Source organism: Barbus barbus (assembly GCF_936440315.1).
Source record: "Barbus barbus genome assembly, chromosome: 29".
In the NCBI taxonomy this organism is placed as follows: domain Eukaryota; kingdom Metazoa; phylum Chordata; class Actinopteri; order Cypriniformes; family Cyprinidae; genus Barbus; species Barbus barbus.
In genome coordinates this window covers 24,901,532-24,913,917 of record NC_136757.1, presented here as the reverse complement: position 1 = coordinate 24,913,917, position 12,386 = coordinate 24,901,532, and the positions used below count along the sequence as shown (strand labels likewise).

At 37.6% G+C, this 12,386-nt stretch overlaps 1 protein-coding gene across 2 annotated transcripts in view; it reads left to right on the top strand.

The window, feature by feature from the left end:
* Positions 1-12,386, top strand: part of LOC306848993 (TBC1 domain family member 22B-like) — a 51,758-nt gene that overhangs the window by 11,922 nt on the left and 27,450 nt on the right. For both annotated transcript variants that reach the window (XM_079383802.1, XM_079383801.1), the window contains 4 exons: positions 1,183-1,253; positions 3,867-3,995; positions 6,498-6,563; positions 8,115-8,229. In XM_079383802.1, coding sequence (XP_079239928.1) covers positions 1,183-1,253; positions 3,867-3,995; positions 6,498-6,563; positions 8,115-8,229 — 381 coding nt within the window. The remainder of the gene's footprint in view (positions 1-1,182; positions 1,254-3,866; positions 3,996-6,497; positions 6,564-8,114; positions 8,230-12,386) is intronic.

Sequence of the window (12,386 nt, the reverse complement as noted above, 5' to 3'; positions counted from 1 at the left end):
TAAAGTTTTGTTAAATTAATTTATTTTATTCAGAGACATAATAAGAAAATAAACTGCCAAAATAATTTTCTTAATCAGTATTTGTATCTTGTTTTCCAGTCAAACATACTTAAAACAAAATAATTAACAATAAAGTAAAGGCTACTTAACAGCATTGTGTTAAATTAATATATTTTTGTTCAGAGACATAATAAGGGAATAAACTGCCAAAATAATTTTCTTAATCTGTATTTGTTTCTTGTTTTCCAGTCAGACATACTTAAAAAAATTATTCACTTGAGAAGCCAAACGGTGTAAGATATAAACCTAATTAATTATATATTATTACACATATATATTATTGAATGTCTTGAATTAAGTTTCTTTTTCTTACCCATTGGCAAATGTTTTCTCTTGTTTTAAGCATAACTCTGTTGTAATTTGAGATTTTATAATTCAAGTAGCCAGTGTGATACGAAATGTAAACTTATTTCAGGATATTTTCTCTGTAAATCTTGATATGCAATTTTCCTTTTCAAGTAAATTTATTTTCTTGTAAGGATGTTTAGATGTTTTACTGGAAAACAAGACAAAGACTAAATAAGAAAATTATGTTTATGGTGCATTCGGAGAGAAACAGAAATGTGAAATAAGGAAAAACAAGCTCAAACTAGCAAAGTTCACATGAGCCCTACGGTAAAACATGACAGCAGGCCACGACACGGATGCTTTTTAAGCTGTTTGTCTAAATGTGCTCTCCAAACATCATGCTGACATCCCAAGCCATTGCTTCATCACCTGTGAATCGTCAACTTCCCAGCCATTATTTTAAAATCAATGTGCAGTTATGGCTCCCTGAAAACTCTGAGTGTGTTTGCTAATTAAAAATAATTGTTTATTGATTGTGTTGATTGAGCTATAAGTTAGTGTCACCGGTCCTGTGAAGGCCGACGACTGTTGATTTAAAGCATGATTTTCTATCACCTCATATGAACAAACTCTTAATGCATGTTTTAACTGTTGATTGGTCTTTATATACTTTAATGCCAGCCTTCTGCTCCTGCAGCTTTATTTTTACATTGTAGCTTCGCATCCAAATTGCAGTATGATGTTCACCTCTGTAGCTATGAAACAACACAGCAGTTGTGCTGCTGAAGTATTTGTCATTTTGAATGAACTTTGCACTGTGTTTTGTTCATACAGAGGAGTTACGGAAGCATAGTTGGTCGGGAATCCCTCGTGAAGTTCGGCCAGTCACCTGGAGACTCTTATCGGTAAGTATTTACCACTACTGTTTATTTCATGTCCACTTTGGCATGTTATTCAAACAAACAACAGTGAGATGACAAAAAAATATGTGGAAGAGAGGGAAGAAAGGGACTGAAATATGTTGAGATGTATTTGAGATCACGTTGTTCCACTACACATGCCCTAAACATGAGGCCATGGTTTCAATGCCTTCTAATTTTTATATATATAATTTTTTTTTTTTTTTTTTTTTTTTTTTTAGGAAAATAAATTTATTGTGTTGGGTCTGTTAAATATGTTTTGAACTACTTCTTGAAATTACTTATTTCAAGTGCAACCAAATGCAAATTCAATTGAATGAATAATATAAAAATGCCGTAATAAACAATTTATCAAGGATTTTTTTTTTTTTATTTACTGTAAGCCAGCATCACAAACCTGAAAGCAGTGTAGTTCTGCATAGGGTGCACAGTAATTTTCTATGCTTTTCAGAGGGTATAAAACTTCCACGCCACTTTTAATTTAATGTGCGTTATTGATTTGTTTTGCAATATTGGTTTTGCTGAGCACTTAATGTCAGCAGAATTGTGACTGTCATCATCGGAGGTGTAGAGCGGGCCTCTGTGCTGTGGCTATATGTGTGCGGAGAATGCTTTACAAGCCTCATTTGCGTTTCTGGCACATGCTTACACAGTCAATAACACACACCTCTGAGCTAAGCTGTACAAGCAAATCCCCACCCAGACCCAGCTCCTCCAAGCTTTTACTGCTTCATGCATTGTTTGCTAGGGAGATTAAACGGAATAATTCCATATGTATAAAATTACAGAGGTAGATGAATGCTTAACAAAATATTCCAAAAATCAAACATTTTGTCTTGGCTTTTCAAATTGTGATTGTGATTGTAAAGAGCAACAGTTGCATTTTGTTTTTGTTGGTTCACATCACGTTTGTGTTATGGCACCAAATCTAAACGTTTCCAACTTCGATCCTTGATTTACAGCACATAAACCTCGCCAAGACCTTCTCTGAATCACATTGGAAAGCCGTTTTAAGATCATTTCGATTTTCAGCATGGAATTTAATAGCCGTTATTAAAGTTTTGAAGGGCCGATGATGGGGCGAATCCAAACGAGCGGAGTTTGTGCACTCATTATTCGCCTGAAGCAACAGACATGAGCTGCCTCGAGTTGGATTCTGAACGTACGTTATCATTTGTGTGTTCAAGCGCTCTGCAACTCTGTGTGTGCTCATTAAAACTAGAGTTGAGAAACAATGGGAGGGGAAGGCACTTTTAAAAACACCATTTTCTGAAACATGATGGAGAGTCATGACAACGATCTAACTGACAGTTCCACGCCTCCACATCTGCTCTACAAATAGCCTGCACTTGTTGTCTGCTCTTTAGGGAATCATCTGTAGCTAGTAAGTATGTACTAGCACAATTGCATCCTGTCTGTGTGTTAGTTTACTAGCTACATGATTAGAAGTTTCTCCCAGAGTTGTGGATTTTTTTTTTCTAAACTTTTAAGATCAGAAGCTTGTGTTCTGTATTTTCAAGTGTGTTACTTAGTTGTGTTTGCTAAGGCAAGCATCCCTATTATTATTGCTCACACCATTATTCATACTATGCTATTATTGAAGCAATTACTCTGCAATCTGAATTACAAAGTTTTCACTGGAGAATATAACAGGCAAAGTTTTGATCTAATGGGCAATATAATAGACTTGATTGAAGTAGAAACCCAATGCTACAGTTCAATAAAAGAATCGAAATTGATAATAATGACAATTTTTTTTAAACTAAATATTTCAAGATACATTGTTACAAAAGTTCTTCTGAACTTTCTATTTATCAAAGAATCCTAAAATACAATATCACGATTTCTACAAAAATATTAAGCAGCAAAACTTATTATGTGAATTATGTGACACTGAAGACTGGGGTAATGATGCTGAAAATCCAGCTTTGCATCACAGGAATAAATTACATTTTAAAATACATTAAACTAGAAAACAGTTCTTTTAAATTGTAATTGTATTTCACAATATTATTATGTTTTATTGTATTTTGATCAAATAAGCATAAGCAGTAAGTAACTACCCACCCAGAACATCTTAGCAACTGCCTAGCAATGCTTTAAAAACCCTAGCATCTAAATGATAAGGCACTTTATGAACTTTATTTTTCATTAAGGCACTTTGGAAGGAAAGCATTTGCTAAGAACTTAAATGAAATGCAACTCGTCTTATAAGAAGCCTTTTAAAAAGTGCCATTTGTATGAGCAGCACAAAAAAAGCCAGTAGCATAAAATCAGTCAGATCGTATTCTGAAAGGCATTCACTAAACATCTGACTTCAGCATGATAAAAATGCTGAAATGATCCAATCTGTAGATAAAAAAAACAAAAAAAGATTAAAAGCTTCTTTTTATGCAACATTTTCTTTCATGGGTCTACAGTATTGAACTGAATTTACATACTGCTATTTTAATATCTTTTAGTTTGCATTATTTATAGGTTATATTTTGGTTAGAGGGCAAGATGCACTTGGAAGACATGGAGATAGTGTGAGTACAACAGTTCTTTTCTGAACGCTATTAAATTTGCATTTTCTTCCTTCCATGTGCTTTCTCTCAGGGCTATCTTCCAGCCAATAGAGAACGAAGGGATCTGGTTCTCCAGAGGAAGAGGGAGGAGTATTTTGGCTTTATCGAGCAGTATTACAACTCCAGAACAGATGAGAATCACAGAGACACATACAGACAGGTAAAACTCAACCCAGCCTGCTTCTGAGTACGTTCTCAAAAAAGGGGAAGAGTTGGCTAAAATTGACCACTTTCTTACTGAACCTGGAGTAAGAGAGCACCTTTATCAGTCCACAAATATCCAAATATTTGTTTCATTACAGTTTTTTTTGAAAAACGTTTAACTGTTCAAAGTATTCAATGATGTAAATGTTTTGTTTTGAGATCTTAATGTTAGGCAAGGATGTTTTAGGAAATGTTTTGCTGAAACATTTTGGAGTTTGTTGTGTACATTATTATATCTATTGAAGATGTACCATATCATGGTGTCAGTTATTACAGACAGCGAGTAAATAGGAAATGCATTGTCTGTTCTAATGGACAGCATGTCACGCATGCCATCCATAGACATTATGTTGAAAGCAACCCAGAATATTTGTTTAAATCCAGGTTGAGTTAGTTGGAAAACATTATAATATGCAAACCTGTTGTCTGTAATGGCATGAAACCAGATAATGCATTTCAGTGGAAAAGGATATCATAAGATCGTTTGCAAGATTACAGATATAATTTTTTTATTCCAAATATTATTTGTTGAATATCTGTCCATTTTGCTATTAAAGGGCTGCATTTAGTGTTCATACATCCCTCAAAACACATCTGATTTGTGTTTTGTGAATATGACAGTAAACATGCTTAATTTGACAGGGCTTCTTTAAGACAGACTGATTGATTTGGGAAAAACCCTGAAAAAAACTTCAATTTGGGGTCGGTAAAAATCTTATGCTCACCAAGGCTGCATTTAATTGGTCAAAAATACTGTGATATTTTATTATACAGTAGTTTAAAACAACTCTTTTCTATTGGAATATATTTTAAAATGCAATTTATTCCTATGATGCAAAGATGAATTTTCAGCAGACATTACTCCAGTCTTCAGTGTCACATGATCCTTCAGAAATTATTCTAATATGCTGATTTGCTGCTCAAGAAATATTTCTTATTATCAACAATGTTGAAAACAGTTGTGCTGTTTGATATTTTTGTGGTACTTTTTTTTTAATTCTTTGAATAGTAGAAAGTGCAAAAAAAAAGCATTTATTTGAATTAGAAATCTTTTGCAACATTATTTAAATGTCACTTTTGTTCAATTTTAAAGCATCCTTGCTAAATAAAAGTATTAATTTCATTACAAAATAAAAAATCTTTTAAACAGTAGTCGAGATTGTCACATGTCTACTGCTAATTACTTCTGATTTGTGATTTAGCAGACGCTTCAGTCCATTAGGAACAATCCCACTGGAGCAACCTGGGGTTAAGTGTTTTACTCAGAGGAACAATGGTTACAATTCACAAATCAATCCTTGTGGAGTTTGAACCGACAACCTTTAAACCTACAAGCCCAGGGGGCCTTATGTAGAACACTTGCATAGATTTCATCTTAGAGGATGATTCTTTCATGAATGGAACTAATCCGATTCTGTAGTTCGAGTGAGTCAGTCATACATTTGCAGAGATTATCAGTGAATAGTGTTGACCTCAATGTATGACCTCAGAAGACTCGTAGTGCACAAGACTTTTGCATCTTTTCTTTGAAACTTTTTTTTTTTTAAAGGATGATTTTTGGGTGAACCATCCTTTTAACCACTAGGCTACACCAGACGCCAATCCATTGAGGAACCTCATCATCTCTGCAGTGAGTCACTCAAGGTTACACCTGCTTCTAGAAAGCTGTGGTAGTAATACACCCAGATTTTGTCCTGCGTGTTATTAATGTGGAAGAAGGGGGCCGGGATCAATATTCTTATGGGCTGTAAAACTCAGGTTAATGGTGCAGGACTGGTAGTCGATTGCTATGCGCTGCCTTCTCTCCACTCCTCTTGTCCGGTTCCTTAGGGCTTGCTGGCTCCCAGCCCCTCATTTCATCTACTGCAATACAAATCGGACACAGGCCTTTAAAAGGATTTATATGGTCGTACAGAACTGTTGGACTGGCCCCTGGCTGTCTGGGCAGAAACACTAAATGACCTTTTAGTGTGGTCACAGTCTGAGAGGGCAAGGAATGGCGGTGAATACGAGCGAACTGCACTTCGGTAGCCTTCGAGTGACCTGCATTACTACAAAGCCATTTTGTCAAACATATGATGTAAGTAGAAATAGAGAGAGGGAAGAAAATAAGAGAGAACTGGATGAAACAGAAGGGTCGCCACCTGTATGTGTGCGGCCGGATGCTGCGCTGTCCGCTTTCCAAGTGAATTCATGCAGGTTTTGTGTGTAGCTTGTCACGAAACCAGATCGATAGCGTGTGCAGTTTGGGCCCTGATGGGTTTCCTCCATTTACTGGAAGGGAAAAGGCACATGTAACTCAATTTAGTGCTCTTGTGCTATATTGATTTAATCTCTTATTTTTTCCCCGATCACCTGTGCTCCTGACACGCTGATTCGGTAACTGGTTTGTTTAGCCGTGTATTTGAGCTTATCCGTATACACCTTTGTATGTGTTTGTGTGTGTCTCTCTCCATAGATTCACATCGATATCCCGAGGACGAACCCTTTGATTCCTTTGTTCCAGCAGCCCCTGGTGCAGGAGGTAGGTGATCATCTGAGGCACCAACACCTGCGTCTCACTGCACAGCGCACCTGTGACAGAGCCACCAGCGTCATATAGGCGTCTGATCTCACACAGCAGGCATTACACACTTAATGTAATCATAAAGATAATAGACTGAATCACACACAAAGTCATGTCCAGGTCACTCTACACCCTGAAATTAAAAGAAAATAAAGAAGCTGAATTTTAGGACTATTATTTTATATGATAAAATAATATTTTATTATTAATATTAAATATTATATTAATATAATAAATTTATTATTATTTTATTTTTTATTTTTTGCATTATGGCAGTTGTTTGCAAGACAAAAACAATTTGTCACAAATTATCACTACCAATTATGCATTCATTTTGAACTTTTTTTTTTCCCAGTTGTGTTTGAGGAAATTATAAAATATTATTTGTCTTTCTTTTAACTTTGGGATGAAATATGATCAAGACATATTCTTGAAATATTTCATGAGATTCACTTAAGAAAAGTGCTTACTATTCGTAGTTTTTGCTTTTAGAGACAAGCACATGTTGCCCCAAACATTATCATTATGCAACAGAGATGTTTTGAGTTTGATTGTCAATAGATTCTAATTACTGTAATATGGTGTTGTTTTTAAATGAGCATAAATGACTATACACAATTACTGTAATGCAGTAAAATGTAATTGTCGCAATGCATTTAAACAATGAAGTTGAAGCACTTTTTTTTTTTTTCCAGTTCTCATGTAAATGATTTGATGCAAAATATAATTTTTCTTTCTTTTTGTTTGGGGTGAAGTATGACCAGGAAATATTTTTGAAAGGTTTTGTGAGATTCACTGAAGAAAGAGCTTACTATTCCTTATCAGTGTTTATTTTTGTTTATATTCATAGTATTTATTTATTTATTTTTGTTGTTATAGTTTTTGTCTTGTATAGTATTTTGTTTCATTTACCTAATACAATTATAATTTTAGTTAACAAAACTAACATTTTATTGTATTCAAATATTTGCGCACATAAATGTATTAGCATTTTATTATTTTATTTTTTTTATCAATTTACCTAGTGGAGCAGTTTAGTTTACCAGTCAGCTCTTTCAGCTCATTTTTTCCCCTTCATATTTTTCAACAGCATGTTTTAATTCAAATGTAATTATTGTCCTGATCATTTTTGTCTTTTTGTTTGATAAAAAGGCAATCAAAAACCTTTCAGCACTGAATTTTTTTTGTCTGTAATTTCACTGATGATGTACTGGATAGATGTTGCCAGCATGCATTGGTTTAACTGAGCTTTTGTTTGTCATTGGATGCTTACCAGCAGGGGGTGCTGTGGTGTTTTTAACTTATAGAGGAGTGTGCAACACTTGTAACCCATAAACCAGAAGGAACAGAGCACTTGAAATGCAGCTGCATTTGGAAATACAAGCATACGAATGAGTGGACCTGTTGGTCCGTCAAGAGTGAATTAAGCAACATCGGTTGCCAAATGTTTGCACAACAATCACACGTTATGAGAAATGAATCATTAAGAGGTATTGTCTTGTTTTTCAGGTGTTTGAGCGGATTCTATTCATCTGGGCCATCCGTCACCCCGCTAGTGGATACGTGCAGGGCATTAATGATCTGGTCACTCCCTTTTTTGTGGTCTTCCTTTCTGAATTCGTGGGTGAGTGTGTAATAACCTTCCACAAGGATCAGTTGATCCATTCGACTGATTTTTTTTTTCACCTTTCTAAATGTGTTCTATTGGTTGAGCACATCAGAGTCAGGGAGATGCAGACGATCCAGTATCTGACAGATGATGCTGGAAAATGCTTGTGCAAATGTAAACAAACTGACAATATCCTGTAATGTCAGACACAAAAATACAGAATATCAATTATCTTTGAAAGAAACTCTGATAGACGGTGAAAGAGGGAAACAGATGGAAAGAGTGACAGACAGAAACAAAGGGAGATGGGAAGAAGACGGGCAGACGGAAGAGACAGATGGGGAGAGAGGGAGACAGAGATTGTTACATCCATCTATCTATCGTTCTATTTATCTATCTATCTATCTATCTTGTATCTATTTATCTATCATTCTTTCTATCCTTATATTTGTCGTTCGTTATATCGTGCTCGCTATCTATCTGTCTGTCTGTCTGTTTATTATATTGTTCTCTCTATCTTTGTCTCATATCATTCTCTCTATCATTCCATCTATATCTATCGTTCTATCATTATATCATTCTTTGTCTGTCGTTTCTCTGTTCATCTTTTTGTCGTTCTTTATATTGTTCTATCTATCGTTCTGTCTATCTATTGTGCTGTCTGCTCTATCAATTGTTCTGTCACTTGTTCTGTCCATCTATCACCCTGTCATTCTATCTGTCTGTATATCAATAGATAGATGGATGGTTGGAGAGATGAAGACAGGCAGAAAAAGAGAGACAGACAGGGAGGGAAATAGACTCTCCAGCTCTCGTCTCATTGCTATTCTCCCTCCACCCGGCAGCCTTTCCCTCCCTTCCTTATTTATTTCCTGTCCTCTCATGTGAAGGTTAATTACTTATGGATAGTTAAGGATTACAGAAGAACAATAGGAGGCTCATTGATCTCTCCGGTGTGCCGCTGCTGCAATGTCACCAGTGCAAATACCGGGACATACCCACAGATTACCTGGATCACCAATCGATTTCTCTTTTTCTCCCGTGTCTGTCTCTCTCTCTCTCTCTCTGGCTGTCTACCTCGCCAAGCGCTCTCTCTGTCTTTTCCTCATCCCTCTGTTTCTCCACAAAGCTCATTTAGCCAAAAGCAGATTTTCCATACCGGCACTTTCGTGTCATTCTGCAGGGCCTTTCTATCTCTAATTTGTTTGCGGGCCATATGAATATGTGTGTGTGCTTTTGGGATTCACCGCGTGTGTGCGCGAGTGACTCAATGCCGCAGGTTGAATGAGCCGCATTGATCGGCTGGATTTAAGTGTTTACAGAGGCTTGCGAGGGTGCCGAGCACACGGTGGGGGGCTCGACCCGCCGATCGATACATCTGAACAAACTTCATGATCCCAACACGCTGCCAGCGGGAGATAAAAGAGCGAGGTTAGCACACTCCCTCTGACGCGGGCTTCATCCCCGTCGTCGAGGCCGCGGGGCGAACGCGGGCTGTAACGGCTTCTCCTGCTCTCATACACAGCGTTTTGCCAACTTTCGCTGCACTGTTTCTCTTGGCCAGCACGCCTCACTGGCTTTATAGGGCTCCTCTGTGAGCTTTTTAACTTTCTGCTGAGACTGTCCTCCGAGAGAGACGGCGTAGGAGAGTATTGGCGCTTCGCATTTAGCTCAATATCAGCGAGTAGCGTTTTAAAGAGTAGCCGGCAGGAAGGAGAGTCACGGCGCCCTTCGGTTTAAAGTGTTTGTATTGATGCGCCGAAGAATTTGAAGTGGAGAGAGAGATGTGGCCGAGAGAGAGGGAATATTCTCAAAGGGTAAATCGTCACATTTACCCTGACAGACAAAGAGGACAGCGGGGAAATCTCATCTGTAAAGCATCAATGCCCTGTCTCCGTCTCTCAACTCTCCCTCACACACACACACACACACACACACACTTTGTTTTTTTATTACTGAAGAGGGTATGTGATATTCTCACCTTATTATTTATTGCCTTCCTGGTTTTATGGACTGTTATTTGCGCCGTCGAGGTGCAGTTTTAGTATTAGATGGATGGACTGGGTAAGACAAGTTTGTGGTTTGGGTGTCGTGTTGTTGAACAATAAGCCGCAAGAGGGTAAAATCACAAATGCACCGCTTTTGTTGCTTGAAAATTTAAAATATTCATATAACAGCAGTAATATAGTTTGTTTTTATAAACAGTAGGTTTTATAGTTGTCAAGCAACATGACTATTTAAAGGAATTGTTCATTTAAAAATGAATACTGGTATGCAATTTACTCGCTCACATGCCAATCCAAACCTGTATGACTTTCTCCTGTCGAAGAAGAATGAATCAGTTGCTGAATGAGTCCATGAAAAATGAATCAGTCACTCCTTTTCATGGAATTGGCGGCTGGAGCTTTTTAATCTTGCAAAAAGCACCATAGAAGTAGTCCATACCACGTGTGCACTATATTCCAAGTCATTTAATAGCTTTGTGAGGTTGAAATTTCAAAGTTATCAACTGAAAATCTTCTCCTTTAGTTGTTGCGACTGGACTATTAGGGTGCTTTCTCACCTGCCTCATTTAGTTCTGTTGAATCGCACTAGAGTTCGTTTTCCCTCTTGGTGCGGTTCGTTTGGGCAGGTGAGAAAGCAGCACTCGGGTGCGCACCAAAAGCGGCCCAAACAAGCGTACCGAGACCTCCTTGAAGAGGTGGTCTCGGTACGCTTTCAAAGGAACCCTGGAGCGTTTCATTTGTGGTGAGAAAGCGATCCGACCTTAAACACACCCAACCGCAAAAAGAATTGTGCATTTTTGGACTAAACCGGCAGCCGTAGTCAGCTGCGCTGTGCATTATAGGATGAGGAAGTGTTTGTTGACAAGTTTGCAGTTTAGCATGGCAGGTCGCGGACAAACTTGGAGTTGTGAGGAGGTGCGGAGCCTCAAAATAGCAGTGTGCTGTCTGCTGCATTTTACTCCTGTCTTTGTTTACTTCCGGGAGCACCGTTGGAATTTTCCCGCATGCTCTTTCTGACCAATCGAAAAGCAGTTTAGGGAATGCGTTCAAAGACACATCTAGCCAACAAGTGAAGCAGATGTTGTGGTGTGAAAAGGAACCAAAACGGCTAAAAATAGCTACAATGTATAATTTTTTGCCTTTGGTCCGGACCAAATGAACCGAACTACAGATGTGAAAGCACCCTTAAATCAGTGAGTTAAGCTTAAAACCTCAAGACCTGGTCTGAATTTGTGATTTTGTGAATGACTCATTCACAGCAGTTTTGGGAACTGAATTTGCTGATTTTTAAGGTCCTTGCACACGGAGTCCGACATTTTTTTTCGTATTTGTCATCCTAAAAATTAGTCACTCACAGAAACCTTACTGAGTCCGATGCATATGAATTAATTTGTTGCGGAAAAATTTGCAAAACAGTAATAAATAGTCTTTAAGCAGTGAGGATGATTTTGTTCTCCTCGAATCTTAAAAATAGAAAAAAGAAAGGAAATATTGGGTCCATCCAGTCATGAGATTTTGAGAGGAAGGATAGTTCCATCTCCTTATTAAGGAGCAGCAGAATTATCACAGGCGATTCAAAGTTTACTTCAGCATGTCAGTGGCTCAGTTTGATGCTTTGCTAGCGATCCTAGAGCTACATATTAAATGGGTAGTTGATTGTGATTAAACTTTTTTTTTGTCGTTAGTTAGTGTGTAATGTTGCTGTTTCAGCATAAACAGTATCTGCAAAGTTCAATGCAAACGGAGATATCTTCATCTTCATCTTCACTTCCTCCCCCTAAACAGTTATCCTCTCTTGATGCTAACAGTGCTACTGTTCCACTCTGACGTCTTGTTTAAATACTTTCTTCCCCTTAACTTCCAAGCCAGCCCGTACCACCCCTTCTGCCCCTTGGCTATCTGATGTCCTCCAAAAACATTGTTCTAAACTCAGGGCTGCGGAAAGGGTATGGCGCAAATCACGTAATCCTTCTGACATTAATTTATATCGATCACTCTTCTCTGACTTCTCTGCTAATGTTTCCACTGCTAAAAGGACATACTATCATGACAAAATTAACAATTCGCCTAACTCTTGCATGCTCTTTAAAACATTTTCCTCCCTCCTTTGTCCTCCTCCTCCTCCTCCTTCATCATCTCTAACAGCTGACGACTTTGCCACATTCT